The following is a 27,934-nucleotide window of genomic DNA, read 5'->3' on the forward strand; positions in this document are numbered from 1 at the left end:
CTTGCAGCTGACAGCACAAGCTTGTAATTGTTATTATTATTACATAACACCAGCCCTCTTATATGATTGATATCTCTTGTACTCAATTTCCTACCTTTCAAGTGCTTTTTACCATTTACTGTTAATGTTCCTGCAGAGTACGGATTGGAGAATAGAAAAACCATTTCCACTGGAGACAGTAATGCAATGGGTGGCAAGAGGTGATAAAAATGTGAACAATTTAAATGTGTTATTGAATGGAAGCAATATTTGTAATGTGTGTTGCAAAGCTGCAGAAACAGCTTATAGCATCAGAGATTTGTTAGGTTTTTAAAGAGAAAGCGCCTAAAAAAAATACAGATTACTCAAAGTTGTTTTTCATATTAATATTGTTTTCCCAAAAAAAAAAAAAAAAAAGGAAGTCACACACACAGGCACACAAGAGGAAGTACAACACCTCTGCACCCTGGAAAAACCTGTCACCCTTTGGTGAAAGAATGTGCGCTAGCCTGCTGGTGTGTTGGTGTGTTCAAAAGTGTAAGTGTGTGCGCGTTCATGCAAACATGCAGACACGCGCATCTCCAACTTGTCAGAGAAAAGGGTGTTTCACTGAGTGGGAATGCCTGGTAGGATGTGTAGGCCCAGGTTCCCATGGCAACCATCTGCTGCTACACTGGCAAGAGCTTGCCGGCTGCCCACACAGTGTGACATCCAGCAGCAAGCCAATCTTAGAGAGAGAAAGTAAAGCTGTGATCGAATGTTAACATTAAAGAGCCAAAAATACGCAAAAAGACACACAGTTCAAATTGATTTTGCATCATTTTATGAACATGTAAAGGTGTATTTGTCTAGAGGATGTGAGGGGTGTGAATGCTTCACAGCGTTTCCTGTTATAGTGACAACTGGAGTGTAGAGGTACTCAAAACAGCAGACAATATGAGGATAAAACATGTCTGAATGTTTAACAGCTACAGAGTTTAGTTTAAGCTAGATGGTGTCTCATTGTGTCACAGAGGTTAAATGTTAGGTCCATCCAACACTGGACACAGGATGGTTGTATGTGCTTGTCATGGACATTTACTCACAGCTGCTCAGATTCAGGACTCTCCTGGCTACACTTAACTGATTAAAAGTATTTTTTAAGCGATTGAAAATAACCTTTTGATCTAGATGTGTTGTCTACATATATGACACACAGATCCAGACACTAGCCTGCAGATTACAGATTATAAAGGCCTTTCCCCTCTTGTTCAGGCTCAATCCCAATGGCCTCAATATAAAGCAAAAAACCAATGAAAACCATCAATACATGTTATTTCCGCCCTTATTCAACTGTAGGGACACAGAAAGATGTGCAAAATCAAATGGGCTTTGCATTGCTGCTTTGTTCTGGTGAGACTTATGTAGTAAAACTAATTGAATCACAGAGCGTCTGAAATTAAACCAGGAAGGTTTTTATGTGCACATGTGTACATGCATAATTGTGCAGGTTTTATTTGTTGCAAAATGTTTGAGCACACCAGAGTGAAGTACAAAAGTTTTGAGCTTGATATTTGATTACAAATACTAATAACAAAGTGTAAACTATGAAATATAGTTGTATGGTTGTGATGGAGCTGAAAACTGTCACTTTTAGTAAGTTTGGTGTTTGACATCAAGTTGTTTTCATAGTAAAGTTCTACTTTCAGTATCTTAAAGTAAAATCACTCATGGCAGCAAGTCATCAGATTTTTTGGGCTTTGTTTGCTTGTCTGTGTTGCAGATGCAGGAGGTGGGCAGCTCCCAGCGGGGCTCCCAGCGGGCCTTCAGTGTCCTGGATCGTCTGTTGCTCACGCATCCCGTGTGGCTGCAGCTGTCACTCAGCCAAGACTCCGCCCTCTACATCCTGCTCAGAGAGCCTGTTGGGGTGAGGACCAATCAGCCGTGTAAACTCTCAGTTGCATATCTCTTCAGATTTTCCTTTTTAAGAGCAACTTTCTGGACAGAAAGATCCCTAAAAGTTTGATTTAAAAAAAAAAAAAAAAAAAGTGACATAAATACAGAAACTTTTCTACACCTGTTCTCTCTTTTTTTTTTTTTTTACTTGTTCCTCTGATGTTTCTTATTACAGACTTTTTTAGTACGCAAATGCAGCTCCAGCCAGAGGAAGATTTTATGTTTGAGGGTGACAGCAGACACAAGCGCCTCCTCTGTTAAGGAGTGCTTCATCTGTGAGGAAGACTCCAGTAAGTATAAAATGAGTCGGTGTTATCTAGACTTGTAGAGTAGAATATTATTTCCTTCAGGGGATTAATACTTAATTAAGTATTTTATTAATTAATTCATGCATTCACTCATTCAATTTATTTTATCAAAATGGCCCAGTTGCTATAATGAAACTCAGGATTTAACCTGAAAACAAATGTTGTCACTACACAACTGTGACCCTCCCTGTAACAAATGATATATTTTTGTTGAAAAAAAAACAACAAACTTACACATTATACAGTTTGATATGACCCAACCCTGCCTCTGTGTCTGATATCACAATAAGAGGTAATAAAGTTACCACATTTATGGTCTAAAATCTGTGTAATGGTGGACATATTTCAACAAAAACAACTACCTAAATGAAATTCATTACAGTTGTCTCCCAGTTTAAGCTGAGACTTTACCTTATCCCAGTAAAGTTGTTTAAAGTTCTTCAGATATTTTTTGTTTCTGTTTTTTTTTTTTTTATTCTGGATGATAACATTGATTTAAGTCACGTGGGAGTCTGTTGGCTGCCCTGCATGCTTCCACCTTGTGGTGCAGTGCTGTTCATATAGTCATTAGGTGAAAAATGATGTGCAGCAGAGAGGAGATGTCCTCCATGTTGGTTCTGACAGTTTCAGTGAAAGTGCCTCCACACCTGTCAATCAAACTCTGTCTCTTTTAACACCAGCATTCGCCTTGGAGAGCTCGGCGCTCAGTTTCCCAGACTTGTGTCGTTTGGTGGCCTTCTACTGTATCAGCAGGTAAATGATTATATCAGCTTATATGGAAAATTGATAACATTATGTGGATGCTTGTGTCTAAACTGGTTTGTTTAGATGTTCATTGTGAGGACTCCACAGTTTCACATAAAGAGAAATGGTTCTGCTTAACACAGCAGCTTTCAGTCTTTTATCCTGTTGGTACTTTAGAGATGAGTAGATCACTAAAGATCAGGCTCAGGTGTTTTGGGGTTTTTTTTCCAGCCAGGATCCAAATTCTGGAGCAAAGCCTGAAAACATAAGCATGGTGCAGTTATGGTATCAGATTGTCAGAGATGCTGCGCATCAGGATGATAGATAAAATGTGTCTAAGCTATAGGGCTGTGACGATATGCTTTTGTCCCGATTCAATTTGATTCCGATTTTTTTTTGGTGCCGATTTGATTTGAATTGCGATTCTCACAATTTTTTGATATTGATGATTTTTGTAGATTAAAAACAAAAAAATGTTTGAAACTTTTTTTTTTCACTCATCATTTTCCTTCATTTCAATGTGGAAAAAAACAACACAGTAGCCAGACCATCATTCTGCTGCTATAGTGTCCAAGAAGACAAGTTAAAAGATCAATAAAATAATAAAAATTACAAAAATTTTATAATGGATTATTCTTATCTGTTTGAAAAAAAAAATCAATTATTTTTTTTTTAACAAAAAATCAACTTTAGAATTGTGAAGCAAAAAAAATCCAGATATTCGATTTTTTTATTCGATTTTTCCACCCTTACTAAGCTTATGCAGTTAAACTGATTTGATGTAGCTACAACAACATTGCTACATATTATTTGTTTTATCCACAGGGACGTGTTACCGTTTCCTCTACAGCTACCAGACGCCATCGCTGAAGCTGCAACACACAGGCAGCTGGAAGCCATCTCCCACATGGGGCAAGGTCAGTCATGCCCATTTACTCTTGCCCAAAATAATAATAGTAGAATTTAGCAGGTAATTGAACTGCTGTGAATTATTTGGTAGATAATATGTAATACTTTTGCTGATTTTCATTTTTAAAGGCCACAAAGTCTAAATGTAATAGAACACATTGCTTTTATCCATTTTCTATTGGCAAAAAAAGGAAACTTTGACTTTTTTTTCCCATTTCATAACAAAAAAAAGGACTAAAGAAGCATATTGGAGCTACAAAAAACGTGTCCATTCATTTACTCGTGTACACAATGATGGGATTTAATTGGAAAACCTATTTGTTAGGGTGAAATGGCTGAAAAGAAAGGAAAGTTGCACATGTGAGAACGTCAGCGAATAGCGGAGTGAAATAGTGACTCCCAGCTTGCATCTATTTTAACACAGTAACATGTGCTGTTGTAGCGCAGTAGCAAAGAGCGAGGTGTGACTTCATGATGGTCAGAAGTGCTAACCAGACGCTCGATAATCATAGTTCTGCACAAGGAGTCTGCTGTAGTCAGCTTGCAGTGGAAAAACAGGTTGTGTTGTTGGAGGTGAAGATTGTTTCTTTGTTTTTCCTTTCAATAGTTATGCTTATCTTTTATTTCCTGGATTATATTTGATGTATAATGTTACAATGTTGGATGTTCATTTGAAACATAACCAAAGTTTCAGGTAACAAGGTTTACTTAACCTGAAAGTTCAGACTAAATCCACAATATTGTATTGATAGTGTGATGAGTAGACAGGTGTCAGGTTCGATCACACACCATACAGTTTAGCAAGGTGCCAAATCCATTGACAGTGTATAAATTTGAAAGATTTACAGTTTACTTTAAAAAAATACTACACCAGTAAGTAGATGCTCACAAACGCTGGGTCCTGCCCGATTAGCCGCCTACTGGGAAAAAGAATCATTTTTAAAACGGAGTGAGGCTTTAAAGAGCATGATGCTCATGTTAATGAGGGGATGCAAAACAAATGTTTAGTACTGTAGAAAGAATTTCTGAATTTACATGATTCAAAGCTGCTGTAATGAAGTCACCACACAACGATTTAGAGCTGGGAATGAGGACTATATGGTCTTGATAAAGGATTTACACAGAAATCATAAGAAGATGAGACCTGACCTTAAATTTTTATGGAAAAGATTTGGTTACTTTCTATAAATCTCATTAAAGTATCTTCCTGAATTTTATGCCAGACTTCTGGAGTTCACCAAGTGCTTCAGACATCCAGAATGGACCAGTGGGATGTGTGGCATCAACCAGCAGCAGCCAGGGTCAGACGGGGATGAACCAAGACCGGTGTTCTCTGCTGACCCGAGGCAGACAAGGCAAAATCTGCTTCATCAACCCGCTGTTTCTTCAACTGGAGGTTAGCAAGGTCAGTAGTCAACATTTTGTGCTTCTACTAGCTTCATCTCAGAGGACATTTACCTCTGCTGTGTGTGTGTCATTGCTTTATTCTTATTTAAGCGTCACAGTTTGTTTAATCCAGTGACGCAGGATTAGATGAGTTAAAACTAGTTAAAAAAAAAAAAGAAAATATTTCAAATTTGCTGCAATCAAGCTTTGATTTATGAGCTTTTTAAAGTTCCTTCCACAACAGGAGCTCTGAATCCGTCCCACTATTCATCTACCACTATGATGACACCTTGTAGTATCTCTTTTTTAATAAAAATGAAAATGTTTGAATCCGGTTTTTCGATATTACAGCAGCCACAACACACAAACCACAGTGCCTCCAATAAACGCCACCGCTTCAAACGCAGCATGCGGCTCCGGCTCTCCGAGTCCTCCATGAATTTGTCCCTGGAAGGGGTTGGCTCCTTCTCACCTCCCCTGTCAGTGGAGCAACCTGGAGTATCAGAAGGGCTGCGTAAGGCCAACACCAACCCACAGAGGAGAGTCCATGCAGGAGCTGGCATCTTGAGGCGAACGCCAGCTGTATCACCTGGGTCAGCAGAGGAAGACGACATGATGTCTGTCTATACGTCACAAGTGAGTCTCCCTTTCCATCTGTGAGGTAGTGTGTCCAAGGTTGAAGAAGATCAGATGCAGACAGAATCAGCAGTCATAGGATTTCCTTAAAGATGAACATTTTATTTTCCATAAGAGTTGTCCATCGTACAATTTCAAAGATCTGTGGGCAATCAGTCACAGTTTCACATGCTTTTCCCTCTTTCTCTTCTCACAAGCTCCCAAAACTGACTACGTACATGAGACATGCACCTGATTTGATTTAGCCTAAACCATTTCCCAATATCACTATCCCCAGCAACCTTACTCTACACCAACAAATTCCTAACCAAATTCCTAAACAAAAACAAAAATACACAAAAGGAATACCAGTTCTCATCAAGCGGCAACCTCGGTGGTTACAAGTGAAGCCTATGTGAAGTGCATAAAACTGCAGTTCCCCCTTCATCCACTAGGGGCTGGCTCCAAAACAGAGCAAATCCCCATAGACTCCCATGTTAAAAAGGCCAACTTCACAGCAGAAATAAACATGTTTACAGCCTGTTTTAAAAAGTCCATTTTAGGTTTATAGGTCAGGTTTACCTTCATGACAACTGTGGGGGGAGTGAATCTTTTTCTAACTCGCCCGTTTAAAAGTAATTTAATCTCAAAGTTCGGCATATTTAGGGGCGTGTCCTTTTGATTGACAGGTCCCCAATTTCCCGCTTCAAGTTAAAAGAACGCAGAACAACTGCGGTTTTTAGTCGGTTAACAATGTGACTTCGCTTTAGCCCGCTTACCTCCGTTAGCTGGTTATCTCCCGTTAGCTCGGTTAGCTTTTTGCTACAGAAAGCTCGGAGTTCGCTCGATGTCAGTCATCCGCCATGACACTCACAGCCCCCCTCTCAGCTTCACCTCTTTGCCCATATTTGTATTTTCCGGGCGAGACGACGTGCATGACGCTGCCAACATGGCGATGGTAGGAACCGCCCACCAGCTGTTGAGAAGCCTATGGGTGACGTCACAGAGACTCCGTCCATCTCTTTATATACAGTCTATGGTTCTAATACATTATTTCAAATAAGCCCACACTTAAAGAAACTACAAAAGAGGAAATCCTCCACTTGGTTTCTCCCAGTCAACTAATCTAGGAAGTCATTCACATCTGCAATGTGGAAGTGTTGGGTTGGCCGTTCCCCAACATCTATCCTGCAACGTGGAGTTAAACAAAGAATAATGTTAAATGGTAATACAATGAAAAATGCAACACAATGCAAACACTAACAACCCGGGATAGTAAGTGCAGCATGGTTACCTGGCAACAGAAATAACAGAATAAAGTTAAAGAGACAAATATGAGAAAAGGTAAATGTTATGGACAAGTGGTGAACAATTACAGTCTCACCCGCTTTGTCACACCATCTTGTTTGGTATGGGATTTTAGACATAACTGGATGCACCAAAAGATTGCATATTTGATATTATTGAAATTTTTATTTTTCTCGTGTTCAAGACACCTGCGACAGTGGAGGAGCCACCGAAAGCCCAGCAGGAGCAGTGTATTGAAGTGGCCCTGTTAGCCCTGGAGCACCGTCCAGCTCCGTCTTTGGCTGAACTCGACAGCAGCAGCTCTTTCAGCAGCATGGATGAGGACAATGACTCGGATTCAGATCCAGAAATGATGCCCCAAATCCAAACACACGCCTACCAGAGACCTCCACTGGTCCGCTCTCGTGGCCGTGGTGGGCTGCACCGCATGAGCGAAGCATTTGTTTGTTTCTTTGCTCCAGACAAGCGGGTGACTCGACTGGTGGAGGAGCTTTCCAGAGACAGACGCTCAATCTTTGGGGGCATGGTTCAGGACTTCCTTCTGGAGCAGCGAGAGGTGCTAAAATCACTGACCTCTGCTTCATCTTCTTCCTCATCGCGTGTGACCACCGTGCAGCTTCTGCAGGGTCTGCGTCTCTTTCTGTCACAAGCGAAGTGCTGCTTGCTGGACAGCGGAGAACTGGAGCCTCCCATCGAAACCTTGGTGCCGGAGAGTGAGAAAGGTAAATAAAGGGGAATCTATAAAAATATATATTTTAAAGAAACACAGTTTGATTTGAGGGGCTTCATGCCAAAGAGGTCGGAGACTTTCTGAAGGTAGCTAGGAGCTGAAGGGGTCCCAGGACTTCTTTTTTTCATCCCTTTGATTGGAGCAGAAAAGTATTGAGTCAAAATCACATTTTTTCCACTAATAACATTTTCAGTGCAGCAGCCACTGATAAAATACACTGCACATTTCTATGTATGTGTGCCTCTCATAACAAAAATATATGAATGAATTTGGAAGCAGAGCACAGCACCAGCCATGTCCTATAAAGACCACATTTTTACACGCTGGTTTTAGCAGAACTACCAAAAAAATGTGTCAGAATATTATTATAAATCTTTGCCGTACATGTCAGAGCCCTTAAAGTTAGAAGATTCTGGAAAAACACTTTAAACAAGCTACATTTTGAAAAAAAAAACAAACCTTTCTTCAGACTTCCCCCTGAGGCCATGCCTCTGAAGCACAGAAACGTACAACGGTTGTTCCTGATGGGGTTTATGGCGAGGGACAAATGGTAGTTGAGCTTAAAAGACTTATCACCATCCAATTGTTTAGAACAGGCAAGTTAAAACATCAGATGGTGTTTTTTCAGTCCTCTCTGTTCCACAGGAGACTAAAAAAAAATTCATTTTAGTGTTAAAACAGGGGTGCCCAGGTCCAGTCATCGAGCTCAACTATCCTGCACCTTTAAATGTGACCATTCTCTCTCTACTCTATCCTCTTCGGTCCGGTCCAGGAATACAAGCTTGGTAATACAACCAATTGTGTAAAATAAAATGAAAAATAAAGTAAAAATCCAGAATATCAAGGGGAGCCTTATATCAATAATGCTTCTCTTGCCAAAGTAAATTTGCCCCGCAGAACGCTGCTGCTTGCTTAAATGCTGGACAAGACAAAAAAAAGAAAAAAGTGTGACCCATCTCCAACAAACCTGGATCATAACAGCTCATTACCATCCTTCTGCAAAGGTGAATTTAATGTGTATGAGGCAATTCAGCCAAAATCCTGGTTGGTAGATCTCGAGGACCAGTCTTGAGCACCCCAGTGTTAAAGTATTTAATTAACTGACTGCAATCGGGTGTGAAGGGGATTGTTAAAGTCCTGTATTATACATTTTTCAGAAGTTTCATATGTGTATCACAGGTCCAACAACATTGTTTTTAAAGTTTATTACCCCAAATTCAGCGTTGGGCCTTAATTTCCATCACTCCAAAAGTGTCTCTTATGAGCTCTATTGAGAACAGGCTGTTTTATGTGTCTGAATCTTTGAATGCCCCTTCAAAGATTCATGATGGCATCCTCCACCTCGTGGGGGAGTGTTGATTTTTTTCTTTGTGAGGTCAGAAAGGGAAAGATGTCAAACTCACCCGTTTGAGCACACATTAGCTAAAAAGTGGAGCAAGCAATGGAGAGAGGTGGCAGAATTTTCTCATTTTTGGGTCTCATACACAGGCTATGTGGTAGGGCTGTGACGATATGTTTTTGTCCTGATGCGATTCAGATTTTTTTGGGTGCCGATTCGATTTATATTGCGATTCTCACAATTCTTTGATATTGCTGATTTTTGTAGATTAAAAAAAAATGTATAAAACTTTTTTTTTTCTGCTCGTCATTTTTCTTGATTTAAATTAGGAAAAAACAGCACAGTAGCCAGGACATCATTCTGCTGCTATAATGCCCAAGAAGACAAATAAAAAGATCCATAAAATCAATAAAAATGACAAAATTTATAATGGACTATTTTTATTTGTTTGAAAAAAAAAATCAAAATTTTTTTTTTTAACAAAAAATCAATTTTGAAATTGTGAGGCAAAATATTTTTGATATTTCGATTCGATTTTCTCACCCTTACTATGTGGACACATATGACTGTTATAAAAGCTTTAGAAAGTGAAGTTTGCATAACATGGAACATTTAAATAATATAGTAAAAGATGCTCCTTGAACACTACACTGTGTACACTATCACACCAGACAGTACGTGAAGGAATGGTCGTCATGAAGTACCTAAAATTCAGCAAAACTAAGAGAGGATGTAATCAAGGGAAACCTTTAAAGCCTCCATGACAGTAAATAGTCCTGAAGATATCACCAATGCAACCCTACACTAAAAACTACTTAAAACCACATCTCCCTCTTCAGGAGGCGCCGCAAAAAGTGCACATAAACATAAGGAAATACATAAAACAACCAAGTATCAAAACCTCCCACAAACACTTCCCTCCTCAGATAATTAAATCCTGCAGGCCTATAAAAAGAAGAAGAGTTTGTTTAACTACAGCTCGGCGAGTGTTTCCTCCCCTGCCTGATCTAGTATCTGCTATCTGCTTCTAATCCTCATACAGGAGCACCAAATCATCAGTCTTGCTGTCGGCCGTCCTCAACACCTGCGAAAGACACGATCCCTCACTGAAAGCTCGCTCTCGTGCACGTTTATCCTCCCAGCTGTATCCCTCTCCCGTTGCATTCATGTCCTCTCTTACTTTCACGTAGGCTTAGGGTCTGTGTTCAGTCTCTGTTAAAGGCCATTTGGTCGCACGCAGTCACACCCCGATAATATGAAAACACCCAACAATGTTTCGGGAAAATGTTGGTTTAAGTTTAATTTTTTTGAGGCAAAAGAAATATTATTTAAGATCATTTAAACCATTATTTTTTTGGGAAAATATGCATTACAGGAGTTTTCCTAAGTCAGGCTTTTTAAGCGTGTAATCTAAAAAACTGCAGTTTTGAGCTATGTGCATTTCATGCGTGTGATATTCTGCTATGCTGTTCACTATCATGCTAACAGAATATGTTTTCCACAAAAACAGGGACATCAACATCAACATTATTCTACTTATCTTAAGATGGAGATATCTATGAACTGTTCGCCAGGTTACTCCAAGTGAGATTTACCTTTTGCCTTCGGTTGTTAGTTTTTTATGTTGTTTCTGCCATCGCAGCGCAAAACAACAACGTGAGATCCAACCAAAGGAACAGGCATGGATTTTTCACCTAATTGTGTCCTTAAATTTTTCAGTCTTCTGACTGTAAACGATGAGAAAATAATCTTGTTTGTGCTCTTTTGAAAACTTTGCATTGTAAAAACAAGTAGTTGTCCAAACTTTATTGTTTTAGGATTTTTTTTTTCTCATATTAATTTGACGGATTTGACAAAAAAATGTGCTACAACTACGTTTTAAAGGGACTTTTCGCCATCTTTTAGTTTCACTCCATGAATGAATTGCTTGGTTAAATTTAGCTGACTATGCTGGATTCCAGCCTGAGCTAAATATCATCTAATTTGCATGCATGATTAGTTCATCACATTAAAGGAAGAGAAGGTGAGTACCGTGAGATGGATGTGAAAAACAAACCGTGTTATTAGAAATCGTCATTCAGTAGAAGCAGCGCCAGAGGAAGCAGGTCTGTTAAGTGGTTGGTCGCTCAGACTCCCGTAAAAGAAGCTGTCAAGACAAAGTAGTTTGCTTTGGTTTATCCCTGATATTTAGACAAAAAAGCATTATTAGGAAAGTTTTGGCATCTTTTAAATTCAGGCTTTTTATTGCAAAGATATTGCAAGGCTAGGAATGTAGCTGGACGTTTGGACAGGCTTTTGCTTTTTTTAGGACTGCTTCGTGTGTGGAAGAGTGTGCCCTTGCAGGCGTGTTTGCGTGTAAATGCATGATGATGGTTGCCTGGCTGCACGGAGGCTTCAGGGGCACAGCGCTCGGCCGCTGCCTTCTGTCCTCCCTCCCTTGCTTCCTTCCTTCCTGCGCTGTGAATCTGATTTATCTCGCGTTGCGTCGGTGGGAGGCATTTGCATTTTTTTTTTTCTCCCACTCGGTTATCATAAAAAGATATCACAGTCCCACGCTCACTTGAAAAGCAGCACGATTCAGGGGAGGGTGGGAGGGAGAAATAGAAATAGGCAGGTTACTTAGAAAATGTAATCAGTTACAGATCTTTGAGTAACAGCTCAAAAGACTGAAAAAAATCAGATTACATGTAATCTGTTACTCCCCTGAGCTGGTAAACAGAAGACGGATGCTGGGAGAGGGTGGGAATGATTGATCACAGGGGGTGGGGAGGGGGGGAGTGTTATAGTAGGGTAAAGTGGAGGTGTGGAGGATTATACAGGAGGGAAACAACAAGGATAATGAGGATGAGTGGAAAATATTGAGTCAGGACTGCCCACTGACTACAGGAGAAGTGTGAGAGTGTGTTTCCACGTGTGAGAGCACGCATGCATGCGTGTCATACATGCACGGCTGTTGCTACGCCAAAGAGAAGAGCCCATCGTTTTTAATTGGCAGAGAAAAGGGATTTCTTACTATTTCCACAAGATGTTTTAAAGATGCCATCTATCATATGAAGAAATGAGCTCTTTTTATTTCTCTGGGAGCAACTTGAGGGAATCTTTGACTGCTTCCTGAGCATCAAACCAGGGCGAGATTAGCTTAGCACAACAGAAGGACAGTCACATATTGGACATGGGTGAATCAAAGGAAGTCTATCCTTTAGCCAGGAGGATGGAGGAAGTTGGTGGGAGTGGCAACCTGCAAAGGAAGTCTGTTCTCTTTCACAGTTAAATGTTCAGTTTAAATCCACAATTAAAAGCTTTGCTAATGTGGTGTCATAACAGAAAACTCTAGCTGTGCAGACACAGTTAATACATTACAATGTAATGCATTTTTACACTCGTTTTAATCATCTTAAATTGATTTCGTGATGCAAGGAACCGCACAGGTTACTGTACAGGAAAGTGCATACACGTCACTCTACGCTACAGAAGACTCATAACGATTATGCTCTGTTATAATCCCAGATTTAAAAAGCACACCAGGCGGATTTTGGATGAAAAATGGAAAAGCCTGAACTGAAGAGTTGCATTAGAGATGTGTGTTATTTAAAGTTTATGAGAACACAACTTGTGTCATTGCGGGTTAGGTCATGGTAGGTTTAATATTATTGTCTTGATAACAAAGATGTTTTTCAGAATTAAAACCAAAAATAAAACTTTTATCTGAAAATGAATCTAAACCCAGATGAGACCAGATTGTGTGTTAATTGCTTATTTGTCTTTGTATTCCTGCCCACTGTTGCAGGGGAGTTTATATCATTTTTACAGTCAGAGTTTTAGATTTAGTTTTTTTCCTGCGTTGTTGAGGGAATTTATGTAAAGAATACTTAGAAATGTGGAATTATCTGCTAATGGGAACAAGCATGTAATTGGTTAGTTTGCAGCAGTTCTTCAAGATTTTTTCAGCTTCAATCACAAAAATAAAGTGTTTTCCAACTTAGTAATCGGGATGTTACTCAGCCATGTTTATGTGAATTTTACCGTATTGTCATAAAATGTTTTCCTATATTTTCCATGACAAAATATTTTTTTACGTTTAAGGTGGCTGTGTGTAAATATAAAAGTGATATGTTAGGTGAAATCCAGTTTAATATTTATTTTATTTTATTTACAACTGTGTGAAAAGAACAAACGAAATACATACACCTTACAATGAACAGTTCAAATTCAAAGATGCCTCACAATCTTATTGTACCACTAATAGCAAACTCAATTCTTAAGAATCTTTTTATTTGTACACTTGTAATATTTGCAGTCACGGTCATTTTTAAGCTTTTTCCTTCAAGCTTGGCGAGGGAAGTTGACATGAGGATAATTTTATGACATCTCTACCCCAACTGGTCAAACAGATGGCTTCCCTCCCTGAACCGGATTCCTGTGTTTTTTCCTTCCTGTTAAAAACTAGTTTTTTCCTTCCCACTGTCGCCTCGTACATGCTCAGGATGGGGGATTAGATCCAAATCAAGATTATGCAATATGCTGGTTTAGTTTAACTACACTATTCATTATGATTTGGTCCGAATTGGTCTGTCTGTAAACACTGAGATGACATTGTTATGAAGGGGCGCTATCCACATACCCATTAAATTGAACTGAATAACCAGCTGACTGAAATTTCTAGTTTATATAACTAGATGGGTTTGGTGCCAATGAAAATAGTATTTTACACAAAATTACATTAATTCATGTAACTCATTAATTCATGTCAACTTTTTTGGTTTTGAAATCTTTAAACTTTGTGCCTCTTTTCTCAGAAAAGAGACTTTATCTCAAAGGACTTCCTGGTAAAATAAGGGTTAAATGAATAAGATAAAAAAAAAAACTCACATAAATCATGAAGTTGTCTTGGGAAGGGTCTAAAAACACAGCTTCCAGCAAGCAGGAATCTAAAATCATTGGTTTAAATTTTGTTTCTTGGCAGCTCTGTTCATTTTCTCTCTGTAAGGCGGGAGCATGCTTCCTGACACTCTGATAATTCAGTTTGCTGATCAGCACACATCTCTGGGCATCTTGCCATTGCCTTTATACATGCCACCTTTCTCAACCTGCAAAATGAATAAAAACACATGTAGTATAACTAAGAATGAATCCTTTCCTTGTGCATCAGCCCATCAGATTAAGTGTCAGCTCCCACAAACAATGAAAACCCGTCTTCTGTCTGCAGACCTGGCGTTGGAGCGAGCCATGTTCTCCTGCGTGCTCAGGCCTCTGAAGTCCCGGCTTGAGAAGGCCCTGATGGCTTTGCACAGCCAGGACGGCTCCACCCATCGCCTCACTCAGAACTTGCTCCACCTGAAAGGGGACACGGCCATGGAGAGACTGGGTGTGAGGACCGGGGTCCCAGATAGCCGAGAGGTGGAGAGGGTGAAGCAGAAGCTGATCTTTATGCAACGGACACACTCACCTATCGATAAGGTGCTGCTGCTCCTGCAGGTGTGCAAGTGTGTCCACAAAGCCATGGGGTCCTTACACGGTGAGGCTGCTGCATGTTTACACTGTTCTACAAACACTTCAAAATATCATTTTGCTAATATGTTGGCTCTGACTGGGAGGGGAACTTGGATTCAAAACTAGATAATTGGTTTCACCTTAGTAGTGGAAGGAAAATAAGAAGATGATCAACTAATGTGGAAATGCTGGATTTTATAATGGTTGCTGCTTAAAATCCTCTCTGTAAGAGAAAATAAAGGTCAACAATCTATTCAAGCATCGGTATATCTGTCCTCCTGAGACCCAGGAAAAACTGTGGATGTATGTGTGTGTATGTTTTGTGTATTTGATGGAAATTGTTTTATTATGTGAAGCACTTTTTGTATTGTTTTTTTTAAGCACGAAAAGAGCTATAGAAATAAAGTTTGATTTGATTTGATTTGATTTGATTTGATTTGATTTGATTTGATTTGAAACAAGCATTTTGATTTAGATCAGATAGATCAAAGTATAAATCAAGTATATGGGTGGTCAAAAGAAAAACAAACATCTTAAAGACTTTTTATTGCTTTTATTGCATTTGTGAGTCACAAGTGTGCAACAAATGTCAATAGAAATGACATGTTTGATGTTGCACTCAGGCATTCTGCACCTGACAGGCTTGAGACTGCATATTTTCTTATTCTATCATCTGGGTGGGGCTTCCTTTTCATGATTTGCAGAAAGAACTTTTCATCCTTTGAATCATCCAGGTCTTGTTGATGTGTTTGTCCCTGGTTATCAGTTCCTTTATCAATAAGTGGATGGATCTCTAGGTACGGGGAGATGTTCTTGGCAGCTTCTTGCAAACCCTTGACGGTACTGAGGTTGCCGGTTCAGATGAAATGAAGAATGGTGCAAATTAACATTAAAATTTTTTTCACGTATCTGGAAAACAATTTTATTTATATATATGTATATATATATAATTTTTAAATATGTAATATAATATTTGCATTGTATTAATAAACAGAAGTTAAATCACATTAATGGAACATATTTTTATGTATTATACAAGTTTCTTAGCTCAAAATAATTTTTAAAAGATCCAGTATTTTTTAAAGTTGGTTTCAGCCCAGATAAGACTGGAACACTTTTCTACTTTGTCCACTTCCGCTGATTGACTTCTCTTCTTCCTCGTCTGGTTTTCACCTTCTCCTGTCTGGATTGTCATCTTCTGAAAGGTCTTTGTTTGAATTTCTCTGAATAATTATTTCAGGATTAATCTCTCTCTCTGCCAAACAGCTGTCTATAAGAAATCAATGCAAGTAAGAAATTCATCATTTGCTCTAAAAAATAAAGAAGCTTAGTTCAGAAAACTCACTGAAATACTTGTTTTGTAAGATTCACCCTAAAATAATATTTTAAAACATTCTAAATAAAGATATTTTGGCTACTTTTCTTCATAAAATGAGTTTTTGTGGATTTCAGCCATTTTTAAAAGACAGGTAAAGAACAGCTGGCGAGGCCACTGCACACCCATGTGACATCATTGTAAGACTACAGTCGTATATAAGCAGAACAAAACATACATGACAGCACACAAAAATGAATTACTAGATCTCAGGAGACTACGACTCATCCTGATTACATCTTTTTTACAGATTCTATGTCATACCAAAGGTGTCCAAAGTCATTGTAAGGCCACAGTCCTGCTAGTTTTCTATTTATCCCCTCCGACACACCTGACTCAAGTTAAATGCATCCATCAGCCTATAAAGTTCTGCACAATGGCTCATTAATTTGAGTCAGATGTGTTGGAGCAGGAATATATCAAAAACCTGCAGGATTGTGGCCCTCGAGGACTGGAGTCGGACACCCCTGAGTTATTAGGCACCATTTTGGTATTTCATACACAGCATCACTGCACTTACACTGTGAGTGAAGTCAAAATATTAACTCCTAATGTCATCCAAGGAAAATGAATGCTTCTTTTTCTGTGCTTTTTTTAGGGCAAGAAGTGAGTTGGGACGACTTCCTGCCGTCGCTATCTTATGTGATTGTGGAGTGTAACAGGCCTCACATCCTGATAGAGGTGGAGTATATGATGGAGTTGCTGGAGCCCTCCTGGCTCTGTGGAGAGGGTATGACCTAAACTCTTAGTTCTGTCTTTCCTCTTGTGCTGGATTTGTGCCGCCTCTGATCATCGATGGGTCAGATGGTCAGTCATTGCAGATATGCATATTGTAAATGACACATCTCTTCTTCTTAAACCCTCCCAATTGTTTTGGTGCCAGCAGATGATTTATGAGTCTTGCTGCTGGATGTGACAATATGATCTGCATAACTGCTCTGCATTTGTGCATAAAATCACATCATACATGGCATCATGTCACCCAGTTTGTAGCTCGTGTTTGGCATTCTGTAACACTTTCCAAAGCTGCCACATCTTCAGAGCAAGCCTCATTAAAAAAAAGCTAAACAATTTTTTAGATTTTTAAGACAATTTAGTGAAACAACACTGCTTCTTCGTGTCCCACAAAGGCGTCGGCGACTTTAAAAAAGAAAAACTGATGAAAGTTATTTATACTAAATGCCAGAAACAATGCATTCATTAAGGGTGGGAAAATCAAATCGAAAATCGAGATTTTTTTGCTTCACAATTTTAAAATCGATTTTTTTTTTCCCAATTAGATAAAAATAATCCATTATAAAATATTTTTTGCATTTTTATTGATCTTTTAACTTGTCTTCTTGGGCATTATAGCAGCAGAATAATTGGTCTGGCTACTGTGTTATTTTTTTCCTCATTGAAATCAAGTAAAATGATGAGAAAAAAACAAAGTTTATACATTTATTTTGTTTTGAGATCTGAGAATTGCAGTTTAAATCGAATCGGCACCCAAAAAAAATCAGATCGAATAGGGACAAAATTATATCGTCACAACCCTAACATTCATGTCTTATATATAGTTTAAACTCAATTCAGTAAACTTTAAAACTTATTTACAACTGAGTTATAGTGAATTGTGAAATTTTTTTTATATTCTTTTGGTCCCTGAGTGAGCACAAGTCAAGTGTTGTCCCCATGTCATGTGAATATGCCACTTTTAGCTACCTCTCCCACAGCATTGCAGTTCTACAACATACACATAACAAGCTCTCAATCAGTATTGATTCAGGTTTTTTAAAATGACTAAATATCTATCTGTGTTGTCCTCATCATAATAAATCACTATAAATATTTTAGAAATTACTAGAGTTTTGACAAATCCAGTTAAATACAGCAAGAATATGAGAGAAATGAGACGTTTCCCAGTAGTGTGACGTCACGGTCAGATTACCGGGCCTGTAAACACATCTTCTGTTCATTAGCATTATGAAGACAAACAGTAAAAAGCACTGGATGTGTAGATCTTGTCTTGAGTTTAAAGAGAATAAAAACATTTGAAAAAAGTATTTTTGGCTGACAATGATGGTGAAGGAAGACCTTCTGGACCACTTCAGTTCTCATCATTAATATATCAGGCCAAACTTGTAGAATACATTTAAACTTATGAAACTATTTAATTAAAGTCATGCAAAACCAATGCTCAGACTAAAACTGGACTAACACACTCAGATAATATGGTTTGATTGACTTGACCCGGACAGGCTTATTTATGTAAGCTGCAGATGCTACAAGGTCCCTTGTCGCTACCCTGTTTTAGCATCTTTTGGTAAAAGCAGGAGAGCATATGTTTATAAAGATACAGCAGAATTCCCACCTGTTTTTAATCACACATTTTCCTCTTTATTTTATCACATGCTTAGAATTATGACTTGTAAATGCGACTGAAAAGCGGCTTGTTGAGACTACATATGAATTTGTGGACACTAAAAGTTGTTTGGACTGTTGCATAGCTTTAATAAAATCCCAGTTTTTGTAAAAGTTAGTGTCAAATGACAAAATTACCATTCAAAGAAGTTAAAGACGGCTGTGCAGTGATTTATGGCTATCCATCCATCCATCCATCCATCTTCTGCCGCTTATCCGGAGTCGGGTCGCGGGGGCAGCAGCCTAAGCAGGGAAGCTCAGACTTCCCTCTCCCCAGCCACATTTGCCAACTCTGCGGGGGGGATCCCGAGGCGTTCCCAGGCCAGCCGAGAGATATAATCCCTCCAGCGTGTCCTGGGTCTTCCCCGGGGTCTCCTCCCAGAGGGACGTGCCTGGAACACCTTACCAGGGAGGCATCCAGGAGGCATCCTGACCAGATGCCCGAGCCACCTCAACTGGTTCCTCTCAATGCGGAGGAGCAGCGGCTCTACTCTGAGCCCCTCCCGGATGACCGAGCTCCTCACCCTATCTCTAAGGGTGAGCCCGGCCACCCTGCGGAGGAAACCCATTTCAGCCGCCTGTATACGAGATCTCGTTCTTTCGGTCACGACCCACAGCTCATGACCATAGGTGAGGGTAGGAACGTAGATCGACTGGTAAATCGAGAGCCTCGCCTTCTGGCTCAGCTCCTTCTTCACCACGACAGACCGGCGCAGAGCCCGCATTACTGCAGACGCCGCACCGATCCGTCTGTCGATCTCGCGCTCCATCCTTCCCTCACTCGTGAACAAGAACCCGAGATATTTAAACTTCTCCACTTGAGGCAGGACCCGACCCGGAGAGGGCAATCCACCCTATTCCGGCTGAGGACCATGGTCTCAGATTTGGAGGTGCTGATTCTCATCCCAGCCGCTTCACACTCGGCCGCGAATCGTTCAAGCGAGAGCTGGAGATCACGACCAGATGAAGCCAACAGGACCACGTCATCCGCAAAAAGCAGGGACCCAATCCTGAGGCCACCAAGTCGGATCCCCTCAACACCTCGGCTGCGCCTAGAAATTCTGTCCATATAAGTTATGAACAGAATCGGTGATAAAGGGCAGCCTTGGAGGAGTCCAACCCTCACCGGAAACGAATCTGACTTACTACCGGCAATGCGGACCAAGCTCTGACACCTGTCGTACAGGGACCGGACAGCCCTTACAAGGGGGTCCGGTAACCCATACTCCCGGAGTACCCCCCACAGGAGCCCCAGGGGGAAACGGTCGAATGCCTTCTCCAGGTCCACAAAACACATGTAGACTGGTTGGGCAAACTCCCATGCCCCCTCCAGGACCTCAAAGAGGGTATAGAGCTGGTCCACTGTTCCGCGACCAGGACGAAAACCACACTGCTCCTCCTCAATCCGGGATTCAACTATCCGGCGGACCCTCCTCTCCAGGACCCCTGAATAGACCTTACCAGGGAGGGTGAGGAGTGTGATTCCCCTGTAATTGGAACACACCCTCCGGTCCCCCTTCTTAAAAAGGGGGACCACCACCCCAGTCTGCCGATCCAGCGGTACTGCCCCTGATGTCCACGCAATGCTGCAGAGGCGTGTCAGCCAGGACAGCCCCACAGCATCCAGAGCCTTAAGGAACTCCGGGCGGATCTCATCCACCCCCGGGGCCTTGCCGCCAAGGAGCTTTTTGACCACCTCAGGGACTTCAGCCCCAGAGATAGGAGAGTCCACCCCTGAGTCCGCCAGCTCTGCTTCCTCATCGGAAGACGTGTTGGTAGGATTGAGGAGGTCTTCGAAGTATTCCTTCCACCGACCCACTACGTCCCGAGTTGAGGTCAGCAGCTCCCCATCTCCACTGTACACAGTATTGATGGAGCACTGCTTCCCCCTCCTGAGCCGCCGGATGGTGGACCAGAATCTCCTCGAAGCCGTCCGGAAGTCTTTCTCCATGGCCTCGCCGAACTCCTCCCATGCCCGAGTTTTTGCCTCGGCAACAGCCGAAGCCGCATGCCGCTTAGCCCGCCGGTACCGATCAGCTGCCTCCAGAGTCCCACAGGCCAAGAAGGCCCGATAGGACTCCTTCTTCAGCTTGACAGCATCCCTCACTGCTGGTGTCCACCAACGAGTCCTGGGATTACCGCCACGACAGGCACCAACGACCTTGCAGCCACAGCTCCGGCTGGCCGCCTCAGCAATAGAGGCACGGAACACAGCCCATTCGGACTCAATGTCCCCCGCCTCACTCGGGACATGGTTGAAGCTCTGCTGAAGGTGGGAGTTGAAGCTCGCTCTGACGGGGGACTCAGCCAGGCGTTCCCAGCAGACCCTCACAACACGTTTGGGTCTGCCAGATCTGACCGGCCTCCTCCCCCACCACCTGAGCCAACTCACCACCAGGTGGTGATCAGTTGACAGCTCCGCCCCCCTCTTCACCCGAGTGTCCAAGGCATGTGGCCGCAGGTCCGACGATACGACTACAAAATCGATCATCGAACTGCGGCCCAGGGAATCCTGATGCCAGGTGTACATATGGACACTCTTATGTTGGAACATGGTGTTCGTTATGGACAATCCATGACGAGCACAGAAGTCCAATAACAAAACACCATTTGGGTTCAGAGGAGGGGGACCATGCCTCCCAATCACTCCCCTCCAGGTCTCACTGTCATTGCCCACGTGAGCATTGAAGTCCCCCAGCAGAACAATGGAGTCCCCAGAAGGAGCACCCTCCAGCACTCCCTCCAAGGACTCCAGAAAGGGTGGGTACTCTGAACTGCTGTTCGGCACATAAGCACAGACAACAGTCAGGACCTGTCCCCCCCACCCGGAGGCGGAGGGAAACTACCCTTTCATCCACCGGGGTAAACCCCAACGTGCAGGCACCAAGCTGGGGGTTGATGAGAATGCCCACACCTGCTCGGCGCCTCTCACCATGAGCAACTCCAGAGTGGAAGAAAGTCCAGCCCCTCTCGAGGGTACTGGTTCCAGAGCCCAAGCCATGCGTCGAGGTGAGTCCAACTATATCTAGCCGGAACCGCTCAACCTCGCGCACAAGCTCAGGCTCCTTCCCCACCAGAGAGGTGACGTTCCACGTCCCTAGAGCCAGCTTCTGCAGCCGGGTATCGGACCGCCAGGGTCCCCGCCCCTTGCTGCCGCCCAGCTCACACTGCACCCGACCCCTACGGCTCATCCCGCAGATGGTGAGCCCACGGGAGGTGGGGCCCCATGTAACCCTTTCGGGCTGAGCCCGACCGGGCCCCATGGGCGAAGGCCCGGCCACCAGACGCTCGCTCTCGTACCCCACCTCCAGGCCTGTCACCTCCAGAGGGGGGTCCCGGTAACCCGCATCCGGGCAAGGGAACATTCATGCCCAGGTTGGTCTTCATCATAGAGGTCGGTTTCTGATTTCTGGCTACACTTTTTTATATGGTTCCTACACAGATTTCTCAAACTGAGCTATGAAATAATCTGCAAATAGAAACGAGAATTCAAGTGTCTGAAACAATTACTTTGGACTTTCTGTGTAGATTTTCCAGTCAGGCCTCTTGAAAAAATATGTAAATGATAGTTGACAAGACAATGTGTGGAAGTTTGGCTGTTTTTAAAGATTTGGCTCATTTGACTCAGCTTTCTTTGTCGAGTCAGCAGTAACACTTTTATTTTACTTATTAATAACAATAATAATAATAAGCTATTTATTATTTTTTAATATTAATAATAATAATTTTAAAAATCATAATTATTGAATAATTAATAAGTGTTATAATTATTAATATTAAATTATTAATATATTATATAATAAATAATTATTTTTTACAGTAATGGTACAAGCCATGTACTTTAGTAATGTGTGACTCATAATGAACTAATGTATTTATTAATGAAGACTTTATCATGAATTTCTGTTGGTCATCATGAACTGATTATCTCAATGTTGATTCATGTGATTAGTTGATCCTTCATTGATCATCAATTAACGAACATTAGTTCACTATTAATTCATCAATATGTTGACATATTTGCCAGTTTAAATAGAAACATATAATTTATTCCCTGCTACTGATTTTCTATTAATTTTTATTGATGCAAGAAACAGTCAATGGAGTTCATTTGGGTGAACATGGATATAAAAGTGCTTCGAGTGACAATTAAAGGTCGATTGTAGGTTTATTTATTTATTTTTGTTTCATTTAAGGTTGCCTATAAAACATGCAGGGCAGGGAGGCTGAGGACCGGAATTGATAAACATTGCTGTAAATTGTCCCTAAGTAGGAGTGTGAATGGTTGTTTGTCTGTCTGTGATGGCCTTGTGATGGACTGGCGACATGTCCAGGGTGTATCCTGCTGGGATAGGCTCCAGCTTCCCCATTCCCCTTATTGGACAAGCAGTTAAGATAACGAATGACTGACTGACTTGTGAAGTCAGCCTTCGATTGCTTAAAGAACATATTGATGACTAAAAGTCTGATTTTTCTGCCAGGTTTAGAAAATCTTATCCACACATTTATCTTTAAGAGACTAGACGACTGTAAGAGTGACACAAGCTCACAATTAATCACTATTAACTTTTTATACATTCGTTGCAGCATCGAAACAAGCATCTTTTTATCCATCTATTCTGCTTCTTTGCCGCCAGGTGGATACTACCTGACCAGTGTGTACGCCAGCCTGTGTCTTCTCCAGAATCTGGAGCAGGAGCAGCCCTTCTCAGGCTCCCTGACGCCACAGGTCCAGGAGGCGCTGAAAGAGTGGAGCTGCAGAAGAAGTCGAGAGGCGCAGAAACAAAAAGAGAATCAGCAGAGCCAAGTAGGCACCAACTACTTTGAATTGGGTTCATTGTGGAGTAATCTTCTGAGAAATCCTCAATAATTTTGCAGACATTTCCCACATTATTCAGTGTGACAATGATGAAATGTGCCAAATAATTTAAAGAAATTATGCAGTAGTTGATTATATAGAAGTAGCTATAAAAAAGTCTTTTTTTGGAGTTCTTTAACTTTAGTGTAAATGTTTGGGTTGTTTAGTCTCAACTAATAGGCTACTTGTGATAAATAAATGTCTTAAACATGTACACAAGCACATGTACATGTGTGTCAGGTGTTACTGTGTTAAGAGATGTATGTATAGTTTGGGAGAGATGTGATATTGTGTTTTAGCTCTTCTGATTGGAATCATAGTTCTTAGAAGTCTGGCTTGTTGGGGGTTTTGTGAACGTGCGAACTGACTGATGTGAATCAAAGAAGCAAAATCTGTGAAGTTTGATCCACTTGGAAATGTAGGTCTCAGTCTGTCTCAGCTGAACCAAATATACCATGTTGTCCAATAGAAAAAGCATTGTGGGTAAACACATTCAAAACACACACACACCCATGTAGGACAGTTCTGGTCTATCAAAGAACAATGTGAAAGTTGTAAGACAGCCGGGAAGAAATGCAGCTCTATGTATGTGTTGGAACCAGAAACTGTCCTGCCTTAACCAATAGATGAGCGAAGTTTCTTCTTGTCTTATCCTATATTTATTCTTGATGCACCGCCACCTTATTCATTGTTTTAAACGTCCAGTTCATCTGAGAAAGTGTTGTGTGAATGCAAACTCGACCCAGCTGAATGTTGAAAACCCCAACTGACCAGAGTCCCCAATCACATCGATCCTGGTGTGAACTCACCCTTTATCATTTCTCTTCCTTACAGCCAGTATGAGGCGCAATAGCATGGTTGACATAGAGCACAGCGATGTCACCAAAACAGTAACCAGATTTAAGACACATTTTGCAAAGTGAAACTTTAGAATATTTTTTTCCTTTAAAGGGGTCCTATGATGGTATTTGGAGTTTTCTGAGCTTTCTACAGTGTTACAGTGTTGAATCCTCATCAGACATGTGAACGGCACGGTTTTTTATCACCTAAATGCATGTTTGAGTTTGAGTTTGAGTTTGAGTTCCAGCACTCTCTTTGTTCGGTTTCCATGGCGACGAAAAACGCGTCGTTTTAAAGAGTTTTTCTACTTGGAAATCCTTGTGACGTCCCGGGGGATAAGGTTCGGTGATTGGTTACCTTCTACTGGTTAACAAGGGCATGTACAAATACATCAGGCGGGTGGAAAACGTGGGATAAAGTTATTTCCAACGATGGCTGGTGAGTTTACCAAAGAGAGACATCCTGCTGCATTCCTTGCTGTGGGTTGCTGTTTTCCACTTTGTTTTCAGGGTCTGATTCAGGTTCCAACATGTAGGGCTGTATGCTATGTGTTGACATTGTATTTTGTTTTTTTTATTGAGTTCATATCAGTCTAATCCTTACATGAGATGTTACAATGACGGCGAAAACAGGTGCGGTGTGTGCTCCCGATGTAGTGCAGTGGCGGGAGGCGGGGCTTAATGCGGAAGAGTCTCAATCCACTCATTTTGCCCACAGGCTGATCTGACAGCCTACAGAGAGGGTCGGTCTGAAGTAAATAAAGCCATTTGTGACAATAACTCGATCAATCCCAGCCCTTCTGGTCTCAAAAATAAAAATAAATTATTTCAGCAAACCAGATTAAGTTAAATACAATTAAATTCCGAAAATGATTCCTGTTTTGTCTTGGTGGGATGCTTTACTTATCATATTGAGTCTTATGTTGTTTAACTTCAACCCCCCCCATACATAAATATGCTTTACACTGTTAACCTGCCTGCCTTCCCTTTCTACTGAGTATCACCCCCACAGCATCATGCTACCACTACCGTGCCTCACTGAAATGGCATCTTCGTATATGGGATATGTGTTGCATTCCACTTAGAAGTTCATTTGTCTCTAATTCACACAAAGTGTATTTCATATATCAGTCCCTCCGATCTCCATGTGCCCCTATCTCTGCAAAAGACTCCTGATTCTGTTTTAAAGTGGCCGGTGGGCTGTATTACACTTATGCATACTTTGAAAACATTCATTCATTCATCCATTCATTTTCCGAACCGCTTATTCCATTCAGGGTCGCGGGGAAGCTGGAGCCTATCCCAGCCGGCTTTGGGCGACAGGCAGGGTACACCCTGGACAGCTCGCCAGTCCATCGCAGACTTTGAAAACAGTTTTTTTTATTTGCTTTTTACTATGTTTCAGTGCAGAAAATGTCAAGTTTGCCAGGTTAGAAAATTAACTTAATGGCCCATTCATCCTTTTTTCTGTTATTTATTATTGTTGTTATTTTTTATTTATTTATTTTTGCATACTTCCATCACATCTAAGATTAACTCTCCAGATCACAGATATCATGCATCAGTTTGTTGATGCAAGTCTCATTTGGATAATGTGCAAATTTTGAGCGAATTATCGGGGAAAATGATCTCAAACTTGTTTTTAACTTGCAAACTGAAGAAAACTGCAATGTGTGAGGCAGTAAATATCTGACTCTAAAAGTTCTTGTTGTGTAATTGTGGGTCAGAACTTCAACAATCAGAAAAATTTAAAAAAATTAAAAAAAGTTTTATGTTGTTCTTTAAATGACACAGAAGACTCAGTTGTAAGCAAAACTATGGTGATAATCCACCCAGAAATAACAGTGATTAATTATACTGATGGTGACACACGCTGAGCAACATGTCCTGCATTTGTGATGCTTACAGGTGGGCCAACCCATCTCTGAGCACGCAGCTGAGCTCCGGCGTTACAGCTGCAGCTGCTTGGAAAGTACTTGTGTTTTCTGAGGGTTTGAGCAAAAGTTTGATGTTCAAACACCAGATCCTTCATAAAAGTGACAGAACACCTGGATTTCACTCCTTTTTCATGCAAATATGTTTCAAACTCATTTGGTGGGGGTGGGGGGATTAACTTTTAGACATTTTTAGAGGTAATCCGCTGATCTGAAGCTGCCAGCTAACGACCAGGCTCGCACTAATGCCCAAACACACACAGACCTTTTTTTTTATCCTTCATTCTTCTATTATCACCCCCCCCCCCCCCCCCCCCCCCCCCCACCCCCCCCGTTCCTAAAATTGGTGTAACAGTCCACCAGATACCATAGTGGAGGGGGAGGCATTGTCTTCCACGTTTCTGTCTCGTCACGTGGTGCTTTTCCTGGCTTCAAATAGCCGATCTAGCTCACCCGGCAGCCAGATTTTCCACTGACACAGGCGGGGATCAGTGAGCCAAGTGCTATGAAGAGGTGGGCGGTCAGATAACATGAAATTTATTGAGCTGCATCTTCCCATCGAAGCAGGCAAACACAATATGCACACGGACAGCGAGGAGCTCAGTGACTCTGTGAGTTTGATGGCAGACCTGTTGATTTTAATTCTGTGTGTTCTTGCTCTATTTTTTTTTTTTTTTAAGGACCCTGTGGGAATACTTGTTCTGGTGTTTGCTGCCGGTTGTAGTAGTGTGTGTAGGCTCGTCGGTGTGTTTGTGTTTAGCAGTGTAGGGGATTATCTCTACTTTCTCTGCATTGGATGTTTAGTAAAGAGATAATGTCCAGAATGTTTTTACTCTACGTGTGAGCGGTGAAGAGAGTTAGGAGGGCGTCTGTAGGAGGCTGAATCTGACATTATATAATGGTTAAAGTGTTTGAAGAGGGAGGAATGTTGAAGAGGGCTTTTAGCTTTATGTTTTGATAGATTTTTGTTGTTTTAAGGGGGGAAAAAAACCTTAGGGTGAAAGCAAAAAAGGTCAAACTTTTGCAGAGCGATGCAACAGTGAACTTACTTGGAAGAGTTTGGATGTGCACATGTTAGGATGGATCGCTGTGCATGTATTAATGAAGCTGCGGCGGAGAAAAGAGCTAATATCATGCGGATGATTTTTCATATAAAGATTTTTGACCCGGCTGGCTGTGTGTGGGAAGTAGAAGCTTTGTTTTACAGCCAGTTTCTTTTATAAGCATCATTTTGCCTCATTGATTGGAGCAGATGATCAGGCTGTGTGCTTCCACAGTTCTCACTCCTCCTCTGGCTCCATCTCTCCATCTCCTCCCCCTCTTTTGCCCTCACTCCATAAGCCTCTTGACCTCTGGTTTGCATCATTACAGTATGAATTCACTCGTTTTCTCTGCATCTCTTGTCCTCCTCCTTCTTCTTCTTCTTCTTCTTCTTCCCTTCCTTCCTGCCTTTTAGAGGTGCGTTCGGATACTGTTCCAGGACGGGGATCGGAGCGCCGTGCGGACGTTGCAGTGGAGAGCCGGGGAAACAAGCCAAGCCCTGGCACAGCTTTGTGCCGCCACCTTCGGAGTGTCTGACCCGCAGCAATACACCCTGTACTGGCGCAGCGGCGGTGAGATGAGGGCCCTGCCACCTCAGGCCCAGCCTCAGGACCTCGCCAGCCACAGCGAAGGGGGCCCCTCACTCTCCTACCTGAGGACCGACCACGACTTCAGCAAGATGCGGCGGCTCACCAGAGGTGGCGCCGTGGACCTGAGCGAGTCGGTGTGTGAGGAGTGAGT

The 27,934-nt window shown here is 41.7% G+C and overlaps 1 protein-coding gene across 1 annotated transcript; it reads left to right on the forward strand.

Moving 5' to 3' along the window:
* Nucleotides 1-1,741: 1,741 nt before the first annotated feature.
* Nucleotides 1,742-27,932, forward strand: rin1b (Ras and Rab interactor 1b; the record flags this gene model as incomplete). The annotated part of the gene is made up of 11 exons (XM_079258165.1): nt 1,742-1,885; nt 2,090-2,204; nt 2,903-2,975; nt 3,792-3,883; nt 5,099-5,280; nt 5,613-5,897; nt 7,369-7,906; nt 14,460-14,768; nt 16,717-16,848; nt 23,159-23,328; nt 27,609-27,932. The coding sequence occupies 11 exons, from the start codon at nt 1,742-1,744 to the stop codon at nt 27,930-27,932; spliced, it is 2,364 nt and encodes a 787-aa protein (XP_079114291.1).
* Between the last annotated feature and the right edge of the window lie 2 nt (nt 27,933-27,934).

Source organism: Telmatherina bonti, assembly GCF_933228915.1.
Source record: "Telmatherina bonti genome assembly, chromosome: 18".
In the NCBI taxonomy this organism is placed as follows: Eukaryota; Metazoa; Chordata; class Actinopteri; order Atheriniformes; family Telmatherinidae; genus Telmatherina; species Telmatherina bonti.